Genomic DNA, 12,975 nt, shown 5'->3' with positions numbered 1-12,975 from the left:
ATAAGCACTTGAACTTATAAGTTTATAAGATTTTATAAGTTCAAGTGATTATATTTGATTGATTATACAGATTGATAAATCCTTTTGCACAATTAAAGTATTAATATTAACTAATATTTGATTGACTATACAGTAATATTAAACGAGATATAGAAATTAATAATTGACTATAACTGACTATATTTTGATCGACTATACAATATCAACTAATATTAATACTTTAATTGTGCAAAAGGATTTATCAATCTGTATAAGTCAATCAAAATATAAGCACTTAACTTATAATTTTATAAGATTTTATAAGTTCAAGTGATTATATTTGATTGATTATACAGATTGATAAATCCTTTTGCACAATTAAAGTATTAATATTATTTAATATTTGATTGGCTATACAGTAATACTAAACGAGATATAGGAATTAATAATTGACTATAACTGACTATATTTTGATCGACTATACAATATTAACTAATATTAATATTTTAATTGTGCAAAAAGATTTATCAATCTGTATAATCAATCAAAATATAAGCACTTAAACTTATAATTTTATGAGATTTTATAAGTTCAAGTGATTATATTTTGATTGACTATACAGATTGATAAATCCCCTTTTGCACAATTAAAGAATTAATATTAGTTAATATCGTATAGTCAATCAGAATATAGTCAATCATAGTAGATTATTAATTCCTATATGTCGTTTAATATTAAATATTACTATATAGTCAATTAAATATTAGTTAATATTAATACGTGAATTGTGCAAAAGGATTTATTAATCTGTATAGTCAATCAAAATATAGTCACTTAAACTTATAAACTCTCATAAAATTATAAGTTCAAGTGCTTATATTTTGATTGATTATACAGATTGATAAATTTATCTTTTGCACGATTAAAGTAAAATTAACAAATGGGGGGCATTATAATTTCTAAAATAAACAATCCGTATAGCTAATAAATAGCTAATAATAGTGAAAATTAGGTCTGTGTATATCTTTAAGTAATTCAATACATTTTATTCTATATGTTAAATATCATTATAATTATTTATATCAAGTCGCTTTAAATATTCGTAGTTCATTAGCGTTTATCATAATGGAATTTTAACTATATTCTTATCAGAATAAAATATTTTATTAATTCCTATATGTCGTGTAATATTAATTACACACGAAGAAAATTTTCTCTTAGAACTTACCTTGAAAAAAAATCATGATAATCGTGATGGGTTATTATGATATTAAAAACATTTTATAAGAGTTTCTCTGATTAATATTTACCACAATGAAAAATATTTATATTTACCACAATAAAATTTTACTATAAATCTTTCCTCAATGATAAAAGTCGACCAAACTGGCAATCATTTATTATAAATAATTAGTTAAAATACAACGTTTCGGCTGTCATTGCAGCCCTTTTCAAGTAAATCAACCGTAAATGCATAATAAATTAATACAGTAAATCAAATTCACTGCATACCACCGACAATATTCACCATTGTTTTAATGAACGATGCAGACTTGACAGAAGTAAGCAAGAAATAAAGAGACAAAATTTTACTGTTTCACAGTAAAATTAATCGAACATTTTTTATATCTTTTTGTGATATTGATATTGTGGTAAATATTTATCAGAGAAACTTTTATAAAATTCTTCCAATACCACATTATCTCATGATTACCATGATTTTCAGAGTAAATTCTAAGAGGAAATGCTTTTTGTGCAGTTAAAAAAGTTGTAAGAATTTTATTATTATATATTGTTGAATCCAAAAATTATGATTTTTTTTCTTAAAAAAAATATATTTAAATTTTTGTCACTTGAAAGAATTATTCTAAATTTCACAAGAAATAACAACTTTTGATGATTCATCGATTTGATTCAGATATATTACTAACTTGAGTTGTTACTTTGTTACTAGCGGTTTAAATAATTATTATAATAATCATAAAATATAATTATATAAAACAATTAATAATAATATTCGACATATAGAATAAAACGTATGAAATTATTTTTCAATTCTTAAAGACATAAACTGAGAAGATTTTCTTTTTCTTCACTATTCTGATATATGACAGCATTTTATCCTCTGGAGCCTCTGCGTCTCATGTATCAAAAATTTTGCAAAAACCGATTAATAATTCGGGGCTCTGCGCACCTGCTTCCTGTTTGCATTCTTTCGTAGGATTTTCCTGCTGCAGCACATTTACACTCTCGTCGATGCTACAATTCGTCGCTTTGTGGTTCGACTTGGCTTTCTTCGAAGACCTCTTCGTTTCCTTCTTCAATGTCATTTTTTCCGAGCACCACAATAATCCTCTTTGCACTTGGATAATCACATTGAACAATGCACAAACTATGGCACGTTGAATTTTAATCAATGATCGAATCGCATTGACTTTCCATTTTCACGATCGCGCACAGTATCGTCTCAGCAATTTACGCACACAAAGTAAATTCCGTCGTAAATGGAATTATCACTTCGATAACGACGCGTTATCATTGCAACGTATATCAACTACATCGCAAATATCCCGTCCACTCATGCCTTTTCGCTTTCCGTGTATTTAACGAGGCCTGGAAGTTGAGATAAAATCGATCGCGCCATCAGAAGTTCAAAACTCTCTCAACGATCTTTCTTAAGTCTCCTGATCCGATTTACAATTTCATATCTGTCACTGTTTTTTTTTTTTTTACGTTCTCCTATATCCATATTTTTAGTCGATACGAATCGAGCGATATTATATTTTTTAAAAGAAATTAAAAGATGTTTTTATTAGAAGTGTCGCAAATTATTTTTTAAATCCTCTCGATCCTTTTGATTTTATAAAAATGTCCTAAATGTCTATTGTGTAAAAGAAATACAATTATTGTGCATCAAGAAAATGTTCTATTTACCAAAAGAAGATCGCATGTATTTATTCTTTACTATACATATATCGCCCAATGTTATCTCACCATTATGTTCATCATTTATCTTTTCGTTCCAATCGAATCGATCAATTACCGAAACAAGACTTACTACTCAAATGGAAGATGTTACTTATCGTACTGAAAAAATTAACGTCTCTTCCATTATCAAATTGAAAATTATTTCAATATTATCAAGAATGTTACACGTGCAAGGTTTACGTAAAAAGGAGAATTAAATTAATGTTAATTACTTTATAATACTTTATAATACTTATGTCAGAAAATATTTATATATATATATAATATTTTATATATATATATATATATATATATATATATATAATATTTATATTATATTATTTTATATATATTATATATAAAATATTATATATATAATATTTATATGATATTAAAATTCTAAAATTAGTTCAAAATAAAACTTACTCTAATTGTTAAAGCAACTGATATTTATTTGATAAAAAAATTATATAATTGTCTAAATAAACTTTACTCAGGCTGTAGAGTAATGCGCATATTTTCTATTTTATCATTCAATCAATTGCATCGAAGATAGAGTATGATGCAAAGTTTAAAGTTTAATTGCATTGCATTTGATTGATGTTGTACTATTACAATTTTTATGCGGCTCTTATCTGCTGGCTCGTTAATGGAATATTCCTGGCTCAGAAATTATGCAAAATAACATGAGCATAGTTTTGTTTCGTCGCATTAGAGAAGTTGTTTGAAACAATCCGCATGTTCCGTAATAATAGATTATATCCTTCATTCCAAAGTCAAATACATATGCTAGTGAGTTTATATCCATTGCTGTTTCCTCTCGCAGCACTATTTATATATAGCTCAAAATAAATAATTATATACAGAAATACTGCAAAACAGTCTAATAATTAAATTTAAAGATTATTTATAACAATGGATTTTTTAAATAAATTTTAAATACATTTTTTTATGATCAACTTTTAATTTGTTTTTATCAATTTAATAAAATATGATTTCGATAAGTTAATTTGTTATTGAATCGATGCAGTAAAATACCAAGATTTTTATGTGACGATAAAAATATTGTCAAAGATCGGTCTCGTCGAATTCACAATATATCGTAAATCTTTTGTGCGAAACTTTCTATAACAAGAACTATGATAAAAGTCAAAATAGGCTTGCGAAATTAACGCACTGTTCATTATAATTGTTATCAATCGTTACATTAGAATGTATTTTTGCATGAAATAATAAGCCATTTAAATATATTGCTTATTTCCTTGCACCGTTCATTTTAGCGATATTTTAAAAAATAATAAAAATAATTTTGAAAATTAAATTTACTTGTTTGCTATAATTTACACTTTAAAAAAAAATTTGCAATTTAATTTATATATGTAAATTAACAATGATAATTAAATTTAAAGATTATTTATAACAATGGATGTTTTAAATAATAAATTTTTTATGATTAACTTTTAATTTCACTTTAAAAACATTTTGCAATTTAAGTTATATATGTAAGTATATAATTAATTATAATAAATAAATTTTTATGATTAACTTTTAATTTCACTTTATATAATTAATTATATACTTACATTATATAAATTAAATTGCAAAATTTTTTTAAAGTAAAATTAAAAGTTAATAAAAAAAAAATTTACTTATTATAATTAATGATATACTTACATATATAAATTAAGTTGCAAAATTTTTGTAAAGTGTAAATTATAGGAGACATAGCATTAATATGTTAATGACACATTTCGTCAGGTATTTATAACTTTTAATTTCGCGTTTCTCCTTTCTGACAATTTAGTATGACGTTAATAAATTCTTGTCAAGTCTCTCAGACACTTTTGAACGACTTAGACACTCTCCTTACAACAAATAAGACTGCTCTAATCTATACCGGTTATCAAACACTTAATTATACCAGCGTATCTTCATCGTTCTTTCTGACTCTGCAAAAATAATAGCGTCGAGTCTAACAGAATTAGCATGATTGCGGCTAAATTGCTCAGTAGAATCTCATATCTGGAGCGCGTAATTTACGTATACACGTATGCAGTCGCATATATATATATACAATATCGCGAATTATCGGCGAGAAAACGGATTATAAGTCCGGCTAATCCTGGCCGTGATAAGCCCGCAACGGCCTGCATTTTGTTATCACGCGGTCGCACGGCGAGTTCATGGGTTGCACACGATAATAACGCGAGGACACAGCGACAATTATTGCCGCCGGAATAAAGCGCGTTCTCAGACGTCACTGTTTAATGCATACGAGAATCAGCCAACCGTGTCTTCGACAAATATTTGTCGACATCGCCTCGCGCTTAATCGCGACAATCAGTCGCACCGGGCTGCTGGGATAAATTTCGCGCGAATAATATATGAAATTTCCTCCAAATTTTCATAATTCGCGCGCGAATGTTTCGGATTTATGTTAAGATCCCAGTAAGCAAGAAATATTTAATCAACATTTTAAAATGTTGATTTTATATAAATTTTCTAAACGTTATGATATAATGTTTTATATATAAATATGTTTAAAATATTATTAATAAATATTTTAAAAAATTGTAACTGATGTTTTATAAATCTTTTAAAAGTATTATTTAATTGCTCTCAAAATATTAATAAAATATTTGAAAACGTTAATTTCAACATTACCGAAATCTCTAAATATCGATGTCAAAGTTTGTTCATAATGATGTTGCATACAATGTTAAAAACTACATATTTGACAACAATAACAACGTTGTAGCAATGATTTTTTTCTTACTGGGATATTAATTATATAAGCACTAATTTAATATTTTTAAATTTGTATTTAATATTAATACTTAAGGTGATCCTAAACGTCCTTGAGAAGTCTGTTGTTTTTTCCTGTTTTATCGACAAAATGTGAGGTTAGATAAACTATAAATCTATTTATTGGTTATACGGATTGTTTTTTACCTGAAATTAAATCAGAGCGGATTTGGCATTGGATAAAGGAATATAAGTAAATGTTTAGATATCAATTTGGAAGCCTAGTAAACGAGAGTAGCTAATTCTACATTTTCGTGCACATAGTATAGCCAATAAATAGATTTATAGTTTATCTAACTTTACATTTTGTCGATAAAACAGAAAAAAACAACAGACTTCTCAAGGATATTTAGAATACCCTTAATATTAATATTAAATAAAATTTAATAATAAAATTTTATTTAATATTTTATTATTTATAAAATTCATGATTCACGCACGTAAGCAGAATGCGGATATTTCGGATTTATACTAAAATATTATATAAGTATGCCACTGTAAAAAAATATGTAATATACAATTACATAAAAATATATAAAATTACATAAATAATAAGTGTAAAATTACACGACAAATGTATACATTTTCATTATTTATCGTGCAACTTTAAACTTATTATTTATGTAATTTTACATATTTTTTAATATTGTATATTTTTATTTATTTTCAAATTCACTACACTAATTTAATATTAAGCATCAAATATAAATTCTGCCTCGTATTTGTAGTATCTTGTTTTACAACTTTTATTAAAAATATGATTTTTAATTAAAAGTTTTTCTTTTTTTATTTCTGAGATTAAAAGGCTAGAAAGGGTTAGCTATGTACTTTAATTAAAATTCCTCGTTAATATAATTAAGTGTATAAATTGATAAATATATATAGACATTTTCATTCACATCTGTTGCACGTGTTTGTTTACATATTTCTAAACTGTATTTTAAGAACAGATAATCATAGGAATGTACATTTTCCAAGAAGTGAAGAAGATAATGCGTTATCACGCGATTGTAGCATGTGTCGTGAAATTATACGTTACGTGTTACATAATGATTTGTCATGCGGTGCATCAGATACATAAAATTGAAAGATACGACGAAGTAATTAAAACGCAATTTCGATATTGAATAATGATTATTATTTGCGAGCAGTTTGATTTATGTGAATTGAAACAAACGTGCAAAATGTGATTTTAATTGATAAGAAAATCAAATGTAATTTTTCTTGCGGACAATTGTATACAAAGTTAAAAAATGCAAATGTAGCAAAAATTTGCCGAGTGTATGATTATTCCGAGAAATGAATTAGAAATGAATCGCCGTAACCGATTGCAATTTGATACCAATGCAAATATGAAATTAAATTCATCAATTCAATAGTCATTTGTGAATCTATGCGAGTCATAGTATGCGATAAAAAGGTTCAATTTAAAAAGTCATTTCGTTAATTTGCAAAGTATTTCGCTATACCCTCCATTATTACTTTTTATGTAGATTAATTTCATTTTGTATTAAAAGTTTTTAAAATTAATTTATTGATATCTGTCGTCATTCATCAATTAATAGTTAAATTCATCAATCAAAACTAAAAACATTTCGAAAAAAATTGTCTTAATGCAATTTTTTAATTAAGTAATCTTAGTTTCAGAAACACTTCAATTACACCAATAATTTTTAAATTACTTTTGTGGTATTAAACATTCGTTCGATCATTTTTATCGACTTAATATATATTTAATATATACACTAAACAAAAATTTGTTAAATTAACAAATATTTTGTTCAATACTGTTGAATGAATCATTTATTTGAAAGAAAGAAATATTTATTTGTTTTGAAAAGAATTTTCTTATATCAAATAAAAATTTTTATATCAAATCAATGATTTATTTGACAGTATTAAAATAAATACTTATAAGAATTAACTAAATTTTTTTTCAATGTAATAGTTGTGTGAAAATAATAATTTATTTTATGGTCACAATCGCGAATTGCGAATGTGATATTAAACAACGAAGAATTTCTTCTTCTTTCACTCATTTGAAAGTCGATGAATTATATAAAAATTTTATTTATAATATCTTCCCGTGTTAAAATAAAATACACATTCGTATATCTGCATTTTTCACTAAAGTCATAAATTCCATCGCTTCTAATCAAATCTTTATTATATCTCTATACGACGCTCTAATTTCACAAGATAACAAGCATGCCGAGGTAATTCAAAGCTTATCGCGACACACGTATAATTGCATCGAAATATTTTATTGATACTTAATTCAGATAATGCTATGTATTGCGTTGAAAAAAGTCGACCGCGACAGTTTCCGATTTTCTCTTCTTTTTATCGGGGTTTTCTTCTCGATTCTCTTTTATTCGAGTAATCAATGGAGCAGAATAAATGTGACACGTGACGAATAAAACCGCGCTTTGATGACTGACGAAGGTGCTGTTTCATTATTAGCTCGGCATTACTATGGCTGATAATAAAACCACGTAGCTGATAAACAAACAAGACGATTTGAAGAAAGAGAGAAGAAGCTAGTCACATGTGACTATTTAAAATAAAATACAATTTTCTCAAAAGATAAAGAAATTCCGCGAATTCTATATTTCTAATTGTTTGAGGAAAAAATAGCTTTAATGCCTCAAAAACTCGAAGTATATAGAAAAATGCAGAGGATTTTTTATAATAAATTTTGTACATTTGTCTTTAGTATTAATTACGGATAAAGTATTAATTACGGATTTAATATTAATTACGGAGACGGATAAAATAAAATAAAAATGATAGTATCGATTATAAATATATTTTATGGATAAAATAAAATAAAATAAAATAAAATAAGAATTTTTAAAAATAAAATAAAAATGATGGTATCGATTACAAATATTTTTAATATGTAATTATATTTTTGGGTGAAATTTGTGAAGCTAACAATAAGATTATATTTAATAAAATTATTTTTAATAATAAAAAATCGTTTTTATCGCGATCATCACAGGAACAAATTAAACGAAAAGAAATACTCCCGTTCTTCCTATTTTTTTCCTGAATTGCATTTCACTTATTTCTTTTACGCGATTTGCGATTATTTTATCGATATTATCTCAATTTCCGCCGGCTGCGCGATCTAATCAGACTTTGCTCTTCGATTTATGATATTTTTTTACTACTTCCAAGATAAATCCTTCTCACTCGAGAGTAACAATGGTTTACTCACTTGAGAGTTAACAAGAAGGTATATATTTCAAGGTTTAAATTTTAAAACTTTATTCAAAGATCAACAGTGACATTAATTAAATGAAAGATCGAAAATCGAAACTTTAACATCAGTTTCGCTCGAAGACACTTTTGCACTGATTCTTTCCCACATTATTTCAATTTCGCACTCGTCTGGTCCCTTTAAACTCGAGTTGGACTTTTGACAGATGACAGATGAAATACCACATGTAATCGCTAATCGCGCGAAAAATATAGGAGCTCGCATCTCGCAGATTTCTCGATCAACACTCACGGTTGTACATCCACTTTGTATATATTACGCACTATATATTTTTGTTTCCATCACATTCTTTTACTTCCGATCGCGCGCGAGCGAGAGTTTCGCCGCGTGAGCGCAAAAATTGCGGCAACAGACTAAGCAAGAAATTAGGAGACAGGTGAGGCGAGGTTCGATAAGCAGTTTGCTGGCTGAGAGAGAGAGAGAAGGAAGGGAGATACACGTGGGAGAGAAAAACGCGAATGCGTGCCGCCGACAAGGAGAGATACTTTTGTACATGGAGGGGCAAAGCCGCAGTGGCGCTCAATTATAGCCGCAATATGGTTACATGAAATTGGTCAAATCATTACGACTATGACTCATTGTTAGTACTGTCTGGGTCGATATATCGGCAAATATCGACCGATCGAGCTCTACAGGAACGTTTTTCAGAAATAAAACACGCAAAAATAAAAAAAAAAAATACACATAAAAAATTATATAAAAATATATATAAAAGAAAATATATACATATGAAAAATATATATAAAATAAATAAATATATATATGTACGCACGGAAAAAAAATCCATGTATTTTTACATGAAAATTACTTGTGCAAAACTGGAAAAATTATCTACAGAAACATTTTTCAGAAATGAAACGCAAAAATTCAAATATATATATAAAATAAATATATAAAAATATATATAAAATAAATAAATATATAAATATATATATTTATTTATTTTATATATATTTATATATATATATATTTTTTATGTGCATTTTTTTTTAATTTTTGCGTCTCTTTTTTATTTCTGAAAAACGTTCCTGAATGAAACGCAAAAATTAAAAATATAAAGGGTGTCTTAAAGATATAAAGTGTCAGACCAAAAATATACAAGTAGATCTCGTTATTTGCAGACGATTTTTCGTCAGCAAAAATGTCGAGGGAGGCTATCATTTTTTGCATGTTTCCAATGTTTGTCATCGTGTATCTTTTTATAACTAAACCTGAAATTAAAATTTTATTAAAGTAAACTTTACTTGAAATTAATTGGATAATGTGGTTTTGTTAATATTTTATTTCCATAAGGCTTAGTTTACGAGAAACCCTTTATTTTCAATTCGCTTGTATAACTCGAAAATTATTGATGCCAATATTTTTGCTGAAAAAATTGTCTCCAAATAATAAGATCTACTCGTATATTTTTGATGTGACATATAAAAAAATAAAACCATGTAAAATATAAATAAAAAATGCTGAGAGAATAAATTTTTAAATGTTGCACAGATAATCGTGGGACAATATGGTGTTGGAAGAATTTTATAAGAATTTCTCTCATTAAATATTTTTACCACAATCAAAAATATCAATATCTTCCACAATAAGATATAAAATATGCTCGATTAATTTTATTGAACTATATGCATATTAATATTTTTTATTGTTATATATATATATATATAAAGTAAAATATTAATCAGAGAAACTCTCTTATAAAATTCTTCCAATATTATATTATTCTACGATTACCATGATTTTTAGGGTAAATTCAAAGAGAAAATTCTCTCTGTGCATATGCTCATATAAAGAATTAAAATATGCAGTACACTGAAAAAAATTTGTTAAATTAACAAATATTTAATAAAATAAATAATAATTATTTTTTAATTCTTTCTGGCGGTCTTTGACATACTTGATTATTATTTTTTTTTAACAAATATTTAGTTCAATACTGTCAAATGAATCATTTATTTGAAAGAAAGAAATATTAATTTTCTTATATTAAATAAATATTATTAGTTTGAAATAAATGATTTATTTGACAGTATTAAAATAAATACTTATAAGAATTAACAAAATTTTTTTTCAGCGTAGTAATTCTTTTTAGCAAACTATGTTTGCTATGTGTTTAATTTATATTTTCTATAAAACGCAAAATGATTTCATGAAATTAAATTTGTAACATCAAGTTAAGTGCCAAAGTTAAACTCCCTGCTATAATTTGTTATTTTACGCCAGCTGTTGATCCAGTCCTGTAACGTTAATTGCTCGGAAAACTGTCCCTGTTTGTGTTGTCTCAAGATCCTTATCCTTATATACAGTCCAAATTGAAACCCAATTTACGTTAATTTTATACGACTAATGCATTTAAGATATCGCAATACATTACGTTAATATTTACATACGCGCGTCGTGTTTCTTGAGTTTTCTTACGTCGAAAGTTTGATTCTGCATTCAATTAGAAACGTTTGATTTTACGAACTTGACAGGGAAATTAGGAGCAAAGCTCGAAATTCGCCGAAACCATAAATTTTCCAAACGCTTGTAAAGTCTACTTAAAATCAACTGCATCTCTCGATGAAATAAAATTCGCGAAGAACTTCTTCTTTCTCGTTTTCGACTTTTCAAAGGGCGCTTGCTCCAAGTTTTTAGTATAAAAGCACTTTGTCGCGTTGAACATCAATGAAATTTATCCTTCTTATTAATGAAATCAATAAAATGTTTTCTCGAAAAGTATTTTCAGGTAATATTACGTAGTTTGTGTAGTGTAATAAAAAATTCATTTATAATATTACACTAATATAAAAAAATATCGCAAAATTAATTCATATACAGAACAAATATATAATTTTGAGTTCGGTATAAATTAAGATTACGGGTTAATCGATAAATTATAATAAATGCCATATAATTTCTCTGAGTGTATATACCATATATGTATACATATATATTTATTTGAAGACTTTGAATTATATGCGCGGAGCAAGTCGAGAGGCAGAAATAAATTTGCTGGCGCGACGTTGTGTCTCGGCGATAGCACAGGTGTCGAGGTTTAGAATGACATGTCAAGGAAAAGTTATTAAAACCGTGATGTTGCGAGCATTCTTGAAACTGACAGTTTTGAAAAAAAAATATTAATGATAATTATATCGTTAAATATATTAATGATAATTAGCGTTCCAATATTAAAATTAAAATTATTATTAAATATTAATAATAATAATATATATATATAATAATAATAATAATTATTATTATTATTAATTATTAATTATTATTAAAATTTCTTCAAATGTTCCATAAATTTAAAAAACGTCTGACTATATTAGAAACAGATTTCCTTATATTATTCTAAATAAATTTGATTTTTAAACACTTCTATAAAAATGCACACTTAATTCCTATAATTACATTCTAAATTTTAAACGCTTTATATATAATTTCGTAGATATAACATACGTAATTTTTATTATGTTAAATCATCTTATACGAAGAATTTTTCCTTAGAATTTACCCTAAAAATTATGGTAATCGTGAGACAATATAATATTAGAAGAATATTATAAAAGTTTCTCTAATATTTATCACGATAAAAAATATTAATATGTATAAAGTAAATTTTCCTTTGAATCAGAGAAACTCTTATACAATTCTTCCAATATCATATTGTCCCACAATTGATTTTTAGAGTAAATTCTAAGAGAAAATTCTCCCTCTGTGTACAAATGAAATATATATTATTAAATATGTAGCAGCTTAAATAAATTATAACTCGTAGTTAAACAATTGTGTTAAACTTCTCCATTTAATTTTAGATTATCCTCCAAGAACAATGTATGATTCTTGAACGACCTTGTCTGCAATTTAATCACTCGCGTGAAAATGCAATAAATAGCGAATGTGGATTATCGCTACTATAAATTCGGTCATGTAACCTACGACAGAACACGTCA

The 12,975-nt window shown here is 26.2% G+C and overlaps 1 protein-coding gene across 7 annotated transcripts in view; it reads right to left on the bottom strand.

Moving 5' to 3' along the window:
- The window catches only part of LOC114937813 (pleckstrin homology domain-containing family G member 5), a 193,269-nt gene that overhangs the window by 135,895 nt on the left and 44,399 nt on the right, over positions 1–12,975 (bottom strand). For 2 of the 7 annotated variants that reach the window (XM_029311452.2, XM_029311456.2), the window contains exon 1: positions 2,174–3,196. The exons of 1 other annotated variant lie outside the window; for it this stretch is intronic. In XM_029311452.2, the coding sequence (XP_029167285.1) occupies positions 2,174–2,309 (136 nt within the window). In that variant the 5' untranslated portion in view covers positions 2,310–3,196. Of the gene's footprint in view, positions 1–2,173; positions 3,197–4,620; positions 5,420–8,974; positions 9,191–9,268; positions 9,461–12,975 lie in introns of those variants that run through there. 4 more of the 7 variants (XM_029311451.2, XM_029311455.2, XM_029311453.2 and 1 more) reach the window with 4 other exon arrangements.

The sequence above is a fragment of the Nylanderia fulva genome, unplaced genomic scaffold (genome assembly GCF_048542155.1).
Source record: "Nylanderia fulva isolate GAGA-0341 unplaced genomic scaffold, ASM4854215v1 Scaffold4, whole genome shotgun sequence".
Taxonomy (NCBI): domain Eukaryota; kingdom Metazoa; phylum Arthropoda; class Insecta; order Hymenoptera; family Formicidae; genus Nylanderia; species Nylanderia fulva.
The sequence above is the reverse complement of the archived record's forward strand: the minus strand, read 5'-3'. Positions and strand labels throughout refer to the sequence as shown.